The sequence below is a fragment of the Ammodytes marinus genome, assembly GCF_949987685.1.
Source record: "Ammodytes marinus genome assembly, chromosome: 20".
NCBI lineage: Eukaryota > Metazoa > Chordata > Actinopteri > Uranoscopiformes > Ammodytidae > Ammodytes > Ammodytes marinus.
The window spans coordinates 506,902-519,401 of NC_137224.1; the positions used below are offsets into that span (position 1 = coordinate 506,902).

General features: G+C 39.1%; 1 protein-coding gene across 1 annotated transcript in view; it reads left to right on the forward strand.

Annotated features, from left to right (window-relative positions):
- The window catches only part of baiap2b (BAR/IMD domain containing adaptor protein 2b), a gene marked incomplete at its 5' end in the record, with an annotated part of 107,952 nt that overhangs the window by 70,224 nt on the left and 25,228 nt on the right, over positions 1 to 12,500 (forward strand). Inside the window, one exon of the mRNA XM_080049085.1 lies at positions 12,017 to 12,169. Coding sequence (XP_079905211.1) covers positions 12,017 to 12,169 — 153 coding nt within the window. The remainder of the gene's footprint in view (positions 1 to 12,016; positions 12,170 to 12,500) is intronic.

Below are 12,500 nucleotides of genomic sequence, written 5' to 3' on the forward strand. Positions count from 1 at the left end.
ATAACTGTGTATTATAGTACAAGGGATAGAGAAATAACTTTCTTCCGAGCTTAAAATACAAGGACCTGAAACTCCCGTGAGGGATAGAGTCTTTTTCAACCGGCGAAAACAAGCCGAGGAAATAATTGAAGTCTGCCAGAAGGAATAAAAATACGACGTGTCTCCAATTTGCGTTTAATTTCCTTTAATAAAAATATAACGCACGAACCAGCACCATTGGAGATTACGTTTTTTGTTTCTTCTGCTTTACTTAAATCTAGTAACTAATACACTGGACAGGAGGCTATTTGGTCTTCCTCTAAAAACTCGGCCGGCTTTCTTATGTAAAGTAGGAATCGTCTGTTTAAAATGGGGAGATTGGAACTGTTTAGGTAAAATGTTATAAACTAGGTTCAGTAAAAAAGCGCTTTCTGATTGAGATAAAACTCAAAGTAGACAGAAAGGGATTTAGTAGATAGTTCAATTAGTTCTGCGTACTAAGTTTAGGTGTTACAAGTACTTGTGGTTATTAGTTTGTAATAATCGAAGCCAGGCGTTAGGATATTTTTAAATAGATAAGAATATAATAACTCCCTTTTCTCACTGGAATTGAGATAGGCAATATCCAGAACGCGGTGACGGTCCAGCTAATCTGATCAGTTAGTGCACGACCAAGAAATCCAAGAAAGGAAATAAAAGGCTTGTTACCACCATATATAGTAAAAGTGTTTCACTTTTACTCACCTGTCATTTGTTTTTGTTGGTTTAGTGGCTAGATTGTAGCTTACTTTACAATTAAGGATGGATGCGGTTTAACTCTGTTGTATACAGGAACAGAGAGAGAGAGCCTATACGGCTTCCACAAGAGGAGAGAGCAACCTCTTTAAGAATTTTTTCTTACACAAAACAATAGTAGATTTTAAAGTTTCTCACTATTTTAATGGTACACATAGATTTACATGTTAAACTATTAGGACCAATGCCCGATGAAAACCATTGTGGTATAGTAGCCTAATTTATTTTCTAAATAGGGACTTTTGAGAGGGTAATTCTTCCTTTTCTCCTTCTCCTCCATTTTAAGAGACATGCAGTTTGCACCTAGGGACTTCAAAATGGAGTATGCACCCAGGGGGTCATAAAATGGGGGAGCAGAGGTGACAGCCATTTCACCAGGGTTTTCTAAATTGTCAGAAAAAAAAGCAATTCTAGACTACAGAGAGAAAGCTTTGAGAGCTCAAAATCAACTTTCGACAAATATGGGGTAAAATAGTCTTATACGAGTAAGTTATTGAGTCCATCCGTTGATAAGATGGGGAAACAGGTGCTCGCTGTGTTTTTAACATTTAACAAACTCTTACATTTTGTAAACGAGACAGGCACGGCTCTCAAATTGGATAGTGCTACGTTACCACAGTAAAGTTAGCGCTTGTGCAAAACGGGGCATTTCCTTTGCGCCTTCACATTAAAAAGCATGATTAATAGCAAACGTAAGTAGGCTTTTATTTTGAAGCAGATAAAAACAGGAATATAGTTTTTCACATGAAGCGCACTATAGGCATGTCTTCTGTTTTAGTGGATTTAAAAATGATAAAAATAGACAAAGCTTTCCATTTACACAATTACTTGCTGCTGTATCACACTAAAAACCTCATGAACGTTAGTGGGAGTCTTTCAGGCATTTATTTTCATTAAGCATTCGTAGAGAAAGGAAAATGGTTTTTCAGAGCAAAGAGAAGAGACACAACGAGTCAGCAGTATAGAAACAGTTTGAAATTAGCGCAGTAGAACTACTCGCAAAATATTCACAAACAATCTCTGTCATTTAGCCTACAAAGGTGAAGTAATCTATTTTATATAGGTTTAAGGTTTTATGGTTTGGGTTTTTAATGAGAGAAATAGATGTTCTAAAAATGATTGTTAAAGCAGTCAGGAAGGATAGTCTATTGGTAACTTTGATTTTACATCAAGAGTAAGAAAATGCACACACCTGAGTGACCATTGAAATGGCCTCGATAAGTTACTCTGGTGCACAAACTTTGTAGAACTTACTGGACACATATAACATGTGGTTCATTTTAAAAGGGAACTTTGTTCTCATTCCGAAATGCACATACAACACCAGAGTGAAAAGAGTCAACACTGTGTTTGGTTGATGAGTTAAAGATACAACTGAGAATACTCCTTTGAGAAATTAAATAAAGTGGAGACACCTTATCTCATTCTTCCTTGATTCAGTGTTGAACCCTTTTTAGCTCAATATACATTACACAATGCCGTGTGGAATATTGTCTGCCCCGGGGACCGATTTCTTATTTTTATTTTATTTAGATGTTTAATACATTTGTACATTTGTTCTGGTCTCGGAGTGTAAAGAGGAGAAGTAGACCGTGGGTATAAAAACTGTTACAGGTTCCCACAGACCGTGCCTGGGAATTCACACCTTAGAGGAAAAACAGGAAGACCATATTGGCATTAACGGTAGTGGCCCTATTTTATGGCATCTATCCTTCCTTCCTTCTACACACTCTGAGCTTACCTTTGAAGACACAGCTGGTGCGTGTGCTCTTTGAGTTTAAAACTTTAACAAGTTGCCTTTACTTTAGTATAGTATAGTGTGTTCTTTCTTTTTATCTTAGTCTGTTTATATAATCACAGTCTTTTCTATCGTAGAAAGTTTTTTTACTCAGCTATTTTTTGTTTCTTAGAAAGGATGGGACTGGTTAACTTGTTTTCGCGGCTTTGGTTTGAGTTTAGAAAACGTATAGGCAGTTTGTCTCCGGTCCGACAGCCCATTGTGAGGTTGGCTGGAGCACCTGTTAATCTTTATTTTTGTCAGTCCAACCTTTCTCTTTTGTTTAATTCAAGATACGACAGGAAAAAACGTAGGGGGTTATTGTTTAGCACGGGTCAATTTTGAGATTTGTGTCTATTCTGGCTTCCACGGCATGTATTCTTTCATATTAATGTGAAAGAAGGGACCAAAAATAAGCGTTTTAAATGTTTATTTCTTACTATATGTTTTAATTTTATTTTTTATTTTTTCCTGGCGTCTGAGTTTTGCTCCAAGGTTTTGCCAAAAGTGAGCATTTTAACGTAACATACAGCAGCGCGACCGCTGTCTGACTCTTAATAACCATGGTACTGTTAGAAAGCTCTGTATCTCAAGTATAATCTTATCGAATCATAATATGGACATTTGCTTTTGATTAGCAACAAATAGTGAAAGTGTGAGGAGTGATTTGGTACACTGAGCGCAACCTGTTTGACTGGTGCGCGTATTGATTTGATTCGCCAGAAGGCATCACGTGACCTGCTTTGGTTGCCGCGGGTAGTTTCAAAATCACAAAATAAAATGGTAAAAAACACCGAAAACATTCCAAACTAACACAAAATAAAGACTGATTTATGTGGATACGGACATTAGATGATTGCCTTTTGAAGGGGAGAAGTGTTAAAGACATGTAAATTATTCTGATCGATCACGGCGGAGAGATACAGTCTAATAGAGCATGAGAGGGGGAGAGAGAGGGGAGAGTGCTGCGGCTACAGCCACAGTGGCTCATAAGGAATGTATCATGTTTTAATTAGCGTGTGGATGAAAATGTTTGTTATGCCATAGCATAGTTTATATGTTAAGCAGCGGTGTTGAGGGGTATGGTCCTAATTCACTAAATTATTGTAGATAAAATCGGTGATTACCAGTAGAATTCACGTTTTTATTTTTATTTTTTATTTTTTTTCACGACAGTTTTCTCTGATCAAGTTTTCTCAATATTCCGAGTCTGAATAAAATGTCTCGGCTTCCAAACCACTGGCATCTACTAGACTTCCCAGTGTCATTCATTGCCCTATTTTAAGAGGTTTTTACACAAACATTTGTTTATATATTGTTAGTTTGATTTATGAGACATTTTCCTCCTAAAAACATGCCAACGGTGCATTTCTAAAACGTAAGCTTTTACATAGTATTTTTTGATTTATTAAATAGAAGGAAATTGTGTCCGAAATCTATGGTGTAAAATCTTTAAAGACTAATATGTGGTAAACATAAATTAAAGTTCTAAACTCTGGCTTCATCCAACATCTGGATTCTTTGGTTTAAAAGACAGGGAAAAATCCCTATTCACTTGGGGTGATTCGCCTTAATTAAAGATGTGTGCCTTTGGGAGAATAAGTTATTATGTTTGTTTTACCTTAGTGGCTAAGCACATGAGTATGGAGTATCAGCTTTTAGTTTTTATTTCATTACATGTCATATAGATACCCAGAAACCTGAGATCCTCTGCATCTTTCAGCTCTTTCGAAATAAAATCTGAGGGCTTATAAGTGCCTTTTACCTAGATGTTTTTATTTATATTTTGAATTTTGAATTAGATGAAGAAATAAATGATAAAAGGATTATACCAGAGATATTAGTTTCACTGTTACTTTTATTTTCATCTTCATTTTATTTACTACTGAAATTGTGAGTGATTTGCTCATTTCTATTCTTCTCTATTATAGAAGATTTTAGTTTTGCTACCTGATATTATGTGAGTACCCTATGAATATAGCATACGAGCATAACACCAGTTTCTATCTTTATTTTTATCATTATTTTTTGATGGATTACTTAAGTTTGATTTGCTACTTTCCTTTTAGTTTTCAATGTATTCCAATACGAATCAATAGGATCCTTTCTAAAAAGTCCTAAATACAACTTTATCAGCAGCCGTAGTTGGTGAACTGCATTTTCCTCTTACATTGAGTAGTCTATTATATCACAACCATAGACTCTTAGTCTGCAGAAGAAGTTGGGAGACTTCTGGGCCTACTAGACCTCTGACACATAGGTGTGACCTGATAGCTACGTCTCAGGCTGTGACACCTCCAACCTGATCATCTCCTGTTCCATCTGGGTGAACTACACCATATCTCCTGGAGGGGAAGAATCGTTCGCTTGCTGAGTGCTGTGTTCCATGGCACTCCTAACAGTCGGTGGGGGCCATCAACTCTATCCTGCTGTGGCGTCATTCTTGTCATGCAGTGGGCCTTTCTGCATCTGCCTGTCTTCCTGCGCTCTCAAACTGGGCGCGACAAGTCTTCTATGATGTGGGCCAGGGGCAGGTGTACTATTCTAAGATCAGAAGTTCTGGGGACTGTTGGGAAGATGTCCTTTATGCTAAGCTTGGAGAAGATATCAAAGTGTGTAAACCTGGAGACAAGGGTTGCCATCTTGCATATTGAGCAGACACTCAAAAACTGACTAATCTACATACTCTGTGATTGAAGAAAGGGCTCAAAAGGCCTAAAAGACTCTTTTAAAGTTACGATCGTCGTGGGACTGTGTTTTTTAAATTTTTTGGACATTACAAACTTAAGAACTTTTGATTGTACTGTCTGATGAACTCTTTACTCTGAATGGTGTCAGGATGTCATGGTTTTCTTACAGGTATACTCTAATGTGTTCTGCTAAATGTTTCTTCATCTGTACGGTTGTGTCATGGTTGTATTAGCCTATGTAACTGAGGGGAGGCTTTTAGTATTGTGTAGGCCTATATCCTTTGAGGTTGCTTATATTATCTTTAGTTTTTTTATATGAACAGGTTTTAGGTAATCCGTCACTTACTTATTTTAACTTTTTGATCTGGTGTTGTGTTTATGCTCTCTGAATTGGGTTTTACCGTTATGAATATTATAATTACTATATTATTACGTTTATGCTTTTCTTTTTTGTAGATCCTTTTTCTGGATAGTGTATTCTATTTTATGCTTGTGATTTAAGGCAATTTTCTATGGATCAGTTTAGAAAAAGAAAAAAGTTTTTTTTGTTATTTCTTTTTTGATTTGTATTATGAGGGTGTTTGATGTCCGGATGATGGTTGAATATTTACAAGTAATAAGTTTCATGAGAGGGTGAAGTGATAATTGAACGTGATGTAACTTTTTACTTGTGCATATATTGTGACATTTGTATTTCTTTTTGTCATACGTAAAAGTAGGAAATGTTTAATGAAACAGAATAGAATGTAAATACTCCTCTGACCAGAGGATGGGGGAGGACCATAGGGTCACAGGAAGTAATAGGGGGAAGGACCTTATATGGCCATACAGTAGCAAGGAGTAGAGGGAGGGGGCTACCGGGGTTCCCCCAAACAGCTGTGCCTTTTTCACTCCTCCTTCCCCCAAGTCTCATTGGTTTTCAGTTCACTATATAAGAGCCTGTTTTGAAGCAGGACAGGGCTTTTTTTTGGGAGATGATAGGGCTTTTTGATGCTTTTTTGAGGCTTTGTGGGGCCGCTTTTTGTGTGTTACTCTCTGTTCCAGCAGACTCTATCTGTCTCTTTAACCATGGAGGCAGAAGAAAAACTTAGAAAAACTTTGTGAGTCCAAAATACTCCAAAGTACTTAGAGGCAAAGTCTTTTAAAAACACATCTGTGAACCTCTTGACACTAAGAATGACTTGATCAAGAATTTTTTAGAACTAGAAAAACGGACTGAGATGCAGGGGGTTAGATGGACACTAATGGTTATATGGGGCCCGTAGCACTGGGACTTGTACGCGCTAGTGCGTACCGCCATGTGTATAGTGTCTGTTTAACTCACTGTAACATTTCTGCAAAGGGATAGACTGATATTGATGGTCATATGGAGCCCGTAGCACTGGGACTTGTACGCGCTAGTGCGTACCGCCATGTTGTACAATATCTGTCTAACTCCTTGTAATTCATGAAGTTTTGTAGCGCGGTGAACGATATGTACAGGCACGTAAGTGTTTGGATATTGTTTCAAGAGTTACAACAAATTTAGAAACGAGAACCAAGTCAAACTAACTCTATTAAATGAGTTATAGGCATACAACCTCTTTTCTTTTCCTTTCTGGTCCATTTTATGTATTATCTATACTCTCTTGTATTTTGTAAATAAAATCCCTTAAATGTTGAAAGCCTCAGTTGTGAATTAGTTTATAACTGGAACAGCAGGACCTTAGGTATAGTGTTTTTCTTCAAAGAGATGGTTTGTCCCCGGGGAGGTAAGTTCAGTATGATTCTACACGACGGCACATTACTGATTTAAAACTCACACAACTTCATACAACTAACTTCTCTGTAAAGAGAGAATATGTTGATACACCTAATCTTTAAACTAAAAGAATAGGTCATAAATACCTTCCCAGATTAAACTAGATGTTTATATTCTGAAAATAGTATATTTGTTCTATTTTATTAGGAGGGTGGGTGGGTTACAAAATAAGTTTCTAATAACTTATACACAATATTGAAACCTTCCGTGAACACGGGAGAAGGATTTTCTGATAACAATATTAGAAAAGGTTTATAGTTTAGCGGAGGTCGACCTTATTATAAGCAGAGGTGACTCTGATAAAATAGGGATTTTTAAACACAGTGTTATATATTGGACATTGTACTTTATTTAGACGTAATACTCAGGTTAGTCTAGAGGGTAAATGCCGCGCTTATAAACAAGGAGGCCGGGGTTCGCGTCTCTTACAGGGGACTATGGTGAGCGGAGAGTTTTCTTTATAGAGGAATGATAGACAATTAAAGCATTGTGCCACAAGTTGGTTACCAGGAGTTTGAGAGGACATAACTCATAGACTTTTGATAATAGCTTTTCATTTAGATTAGACCTGTATAGTCGAAATCGTAATAGTGTGTGTGTGTGTGTGTGTGTGTGTGTGTGTGTGTGTGTGTGTGTGTGTGTGTGGGGTCTGTGTGTGTGTGTGTGTGTGTGTGTGTGTGTGTGTGTGTGTGCGTGTGTGTGTCAGTGTGTGTCTCAGCCTTAAGACAAAGGATTTTACCCACTTCAGAAAATGGTTCATAACTTTAAATTAACTGAAACATATTATTGTACACTTCACTCGTTTGAAAATCGAAGTTTTTACTGTGTGCATGTTTGTAAATTAAAGCTACAGTGCGTAACTTTTTCATATAAATGAATGTCGGTTAGCTTCAAGCCATCGCCAAACGAGTCGACACAAAGTTGATTAAGCCTATTATCAGCTCCACAAAACTCTCTCTGTATTTCTCAGTATGGCAGCGTTTAGAAACTGGTGCCCCCCCTCCCTGACACTGGTGCAGGAGCTCAGAAAAATCCCCAAGAAGAGCCCAAGAAATGTTTCAGTTGTTGATTCTACTGCTAAGAAAAAAAACCTGGATGTACAGCAGAAGGTATAAAATCCACGTGCCATCACTGAAGCTATAGTGTGTTCTGTCTCCCCCCGTGAGGAATTCTGAGTAATTACAACAACACTGTCTGTGCATCGCCATCTACATGAGGTAAAGCCTTCAGTGATCGCACATGGATTTTATACCTTCTGCTGTACGTCCAGGTTTTTTTCTTGAGAGAGTTTTGTGGAGCTGATAGGCTTTAATCATCATTAAAGGTGCAGTGTGTAATATGACATCATCAAGAAAGTTCTACAAAGTTCTTGAATGCAACACTCCCTGGATAACCCCAACCCTTTGGAATAATAACAGAAGCTACAGTGGCCTTCAAGGACAAGAACAATTCTAAATTTTAAACAATGCACCTGATGACATTCCAACTATGACACTTTCAAGATGGCGGCACTAGGCCTTGGTCCAAGATATGCAGAAATATGGACATATATGAGACCCTTTCTAAGGGAAAAAATAATAATTCTAAAAAAAAAATTCAGCTATTATGCACTAAATTAAATGTACTTATGGATATTATAATTACTTTCTACAAAATCTGCTAGGAAATAAAACCCAAAATTCTACACACTGCAGCTTTAAATGAGCATGAGCAATGTGCATAAATCAGCATAATTAGCTATTTAATTATCACGTCCGGTGATGCTTTGTATGTAACAGTGATTATAGAGCAGTGTTAGGTAACTCCTGTCCCTCATTTCATATTCATATCTTGCCAGGAACATCTAGAGCAGGGGTGTCAAACTCATTTTCACAAAGGGCCGAATTACGACATGATAATCACACGAAGGGCCAGACATGTCGCTGCCTTCTTTTTAATCCAAAACTCAAACAACATATCTAGGTATATAACCTGCGTACATAGGCTAGATTTTGTTTACATATTTTGGGGGACAAATTATAGGTGGGGGGTATGGGGGTGCTCCCCCAGAAATGTTTGTGCGTCAAACACTTAATTTCCTGTGTTCTAGTAGATTTTTCTGTTTCTGTTTTCTGTGCCTTTTCTGCGTAAATTTATTGAGGAAATGTCTTTATTTTTGTAAAGGAAAAGACAACATTCAGGTTCCTGGTGAGACAATTCTAAAGGACTATAATGCAGTAAGGCTCTCAGGCATCCTGGATTGAGCAACAATATGTTTTCTCTTGGATTTTTCAAAACTTTCTGCGCATTCAAAACATATCACGTTTTTTTATTTTATTTTTTATAGGAATCATGACGCAGCAGTGTTAAATGTTCATGACACTTTACATTGGTAATGAAATGCAAAGCCACCATTGGAAACAAAAGGGGTGGGCTATCAGCGGCTATCTAACGTTAGCTAGTGAGCTAAATTGTAACTTGAGGCAAAAGTTAGAAACCAGATAATGTTAGCATTCATCCTTAGACAGTTGACACAATCAATCATCATATTAGCATTCTATTTTGCCACATAGATTGGCCTATTTACAGCCATTAGAAAAAACATATTTTCTTCAATGCAAGTTCATCAATTCATGGCTTAAAATCCTGAGCTGTGGAACTTTCAGCAGACATTCCTAGTGGTAAGCTATGCGAGTGTCCTAACGGTTGGGAGCGTGTGCGACGTGCGGATATGGCACAGGCTCCGCATGAGGAAAAAAAAAAAAAAAAAAAAACATAAATTATTTATTTATTTATTTATTTTTTCGCGGGCCGAATTCAATGGAATTGCCGAATTGGTTCGCGGGCCAGATTAAATATTGAAACGGGCCAGATTTGGCCCGCGGGCCAGAGTTTGACACCCCTGATCTAGAGTGTATCAGTAGGCTGCAGCACTAGTCACTTCTGATGACAGTGTGTGGGTGACTGGCTTTCTAGGCAGATAACACTGTAGCCACTGCAATTAACACCTCCATATATACGGTATGTGTGTGTGTGTGTGTGTGTGTGGGGGGGGGGGGGGGTGTTTGTGTGTGTCAATGTTAAAGGTACTTATATTGTCTGGCGTTCTGGAGTATGCTGTTTCACATAGTCTGAAAACGTAGGCAGTGGACCTGAGTGTAAAGTTTAGTGTGTGTGTGTGTGTGTGTGTGTGTGTGTGTGTGTGTGTGTGTGTGTGTGTGTGTGTGTGTGTGTGTGTGTGTGTGTGTGTGTGTGTGTGTGTGTGTGTGTGTGTGTGTGTGTGTGTGTGTGTGTGTGTGTGTGTGTGTGTGTGTGTGTGTGTGTGTGTGTGTGTGTGTGTGTGTGTGTGTGTGTGTGATATAAGCATTGAAAGGACTGAAGTGGAGGAGTAAAAGGGTGAAAATGGCTCTACTTCAATTATAAATGTAAGGTTTTATACAGCAAAAGAGGGGGAGAGAGTTTGCATTGGAGATTCAGATAATTCAGCTAATGTGCCGGAAATGCAGAACCCCAGTGACTGACTGACTAGTCTCGCAAAGCCAGACCAAACTACAGCAAATAGTATGGTCTGGAAGCACTCTGTTTAGAGCCGTCTATTCGGATGGGGAAACCGGGGAAACTGGGCTAGCCTGTTTGTATTTGTTTAAACCAATCACAATCATCTAGGGCGGGGCTAACCCCGGGAAGCAGCAGCGGTGTCCTGCAAAATAGTGCCGGGGGGGGACTTATTTTGATGGAACGTCTTTACGTCCAGAGACTGTCAGAGAAATGGCTAAACCCGCAAACGCCACACAAAAACTATTAAAGACAAAAGGAATATACATAGTGTGTTGCTTTCTAACCAGCATGTCAAGACACCATACACTTTAGCCCCCGAGGAGCTCACGGGATAACTTAACCGGAGTTAACTAGCCACCCACGTAGTGTTATCTCTGGTAACATTATCATCGGCGGTTGAGAGGACGGCTACGGCGGTCGAGTAGAATTTTTAGCATTCGAGAACTTATGTCACCACCTCCTATCGCTGTAGTCAGAGCCGTAGTCCGTCTGTTTACAGGCAGAACAGGGTTTTGACGTTGTGAGCGCTACACCAACTGCAGCAAGTAGCCGTAAGAGTTGCTAGGTGATAGTGGAAGCCGTTGGAATCTTTCCCCGTCGCTAAAACACCGCTGCATAGTCCCTAATTCACCAAAGAAAGGGAACGGCGGATCTTAATCTAGCTGGTTATAAGGTCCGGTGCTCAATTCAAACCCCCACGCTTCATTTTCCAGAGTTTATGAGGGTATTTCTGCCCGGGGGTAGTTGTACAATGAAGTTGGACAGCTAGGCTAAGCTAGGATGCATCCCGGACCGCCGCCGCCAATATTATTATCCCGAAGTATCGCCACACTTTATATCTGTCTACAGTAATGTGACTTCTCACACCCTGTGTGTGTGTGTGTGTGTGTGTGTGTGTGTGTGAGAGAGAGAGAGCGCTGCACATAAGCACACGGGTTGACTGAGCGAATTGTTTCCGAATTTGAGGGGGATCACAATAGGGGAAAGCCAGCAACCGGGGGCTGCGTAGCTTTTCGACGCAAGCGAATAGACGCTGGCGGAAGTGGTCATGCCAGACTACTGACTGACTGACTGACTGACTGACTGACTGAGTTATTAAGCAGGGTTAACCCAAATCCTAACCTTTGCTATAGGGGCGACTGTGTCTCAGGTGGTAGAGTGGGTCGGCTGATAATCAAAGGGTTGGAGGTTCGATCCCCGCCCTGCCACCTGTGTCATGGTTGTTGTGTCCTTGGGCAAGACACTTCACCCACCTTGCCTCGTGTGAATGTCGATAGTTAGCCTGCTATCGGTGTATGAATGTGTGTGTGAATGGTAACGTGGGAAAGGAAAACAGGTCTCCCTTGAAAAAGAGTCTCCGGTCTCAATGGGATTTACCTGTAGAAATAAAGGTTAAAAAAAATATATATAATGTATTTTGTCCCTCCTCCCCTCCAGTACGTCGAGGCGATCAGTAACAAGCAGAGTGAGCTGGATAACTACATCGCTGAAGGCTATAAGAACGCGCTGTCGGAGGAGAGACGCAGATACTGCTTCATGGTGGACAGACAGTGTGCTGTGGCCAAGAGCAGCACAGCATACCACAGCAAGGTGAGTGGGGACAATACATACAACACTATTTTTTTTATTATTTTTTTTTTAGTCTTTATTGAACATGGTTAAAAAATATATAATAATAATACAAACAAATAAAACGATTGAGCAGTAAAAAAGGAAAGAAATAAATTAAAAACAAACAAATAGGGTCCTCAGGATCCTAAGCAACAAATACATACAGTCATATGAAAAAGTTTGGGAACCCCTCTCAGCCGGCATTATAATTGACTCTGCTTTCACACAAAAAAGATAAAAGTGGTATGTCTTTAATTTACCAGGAACAGCTAAGTACTGGGATGTTTTCCAAACAAAGATTTTTTGAAAA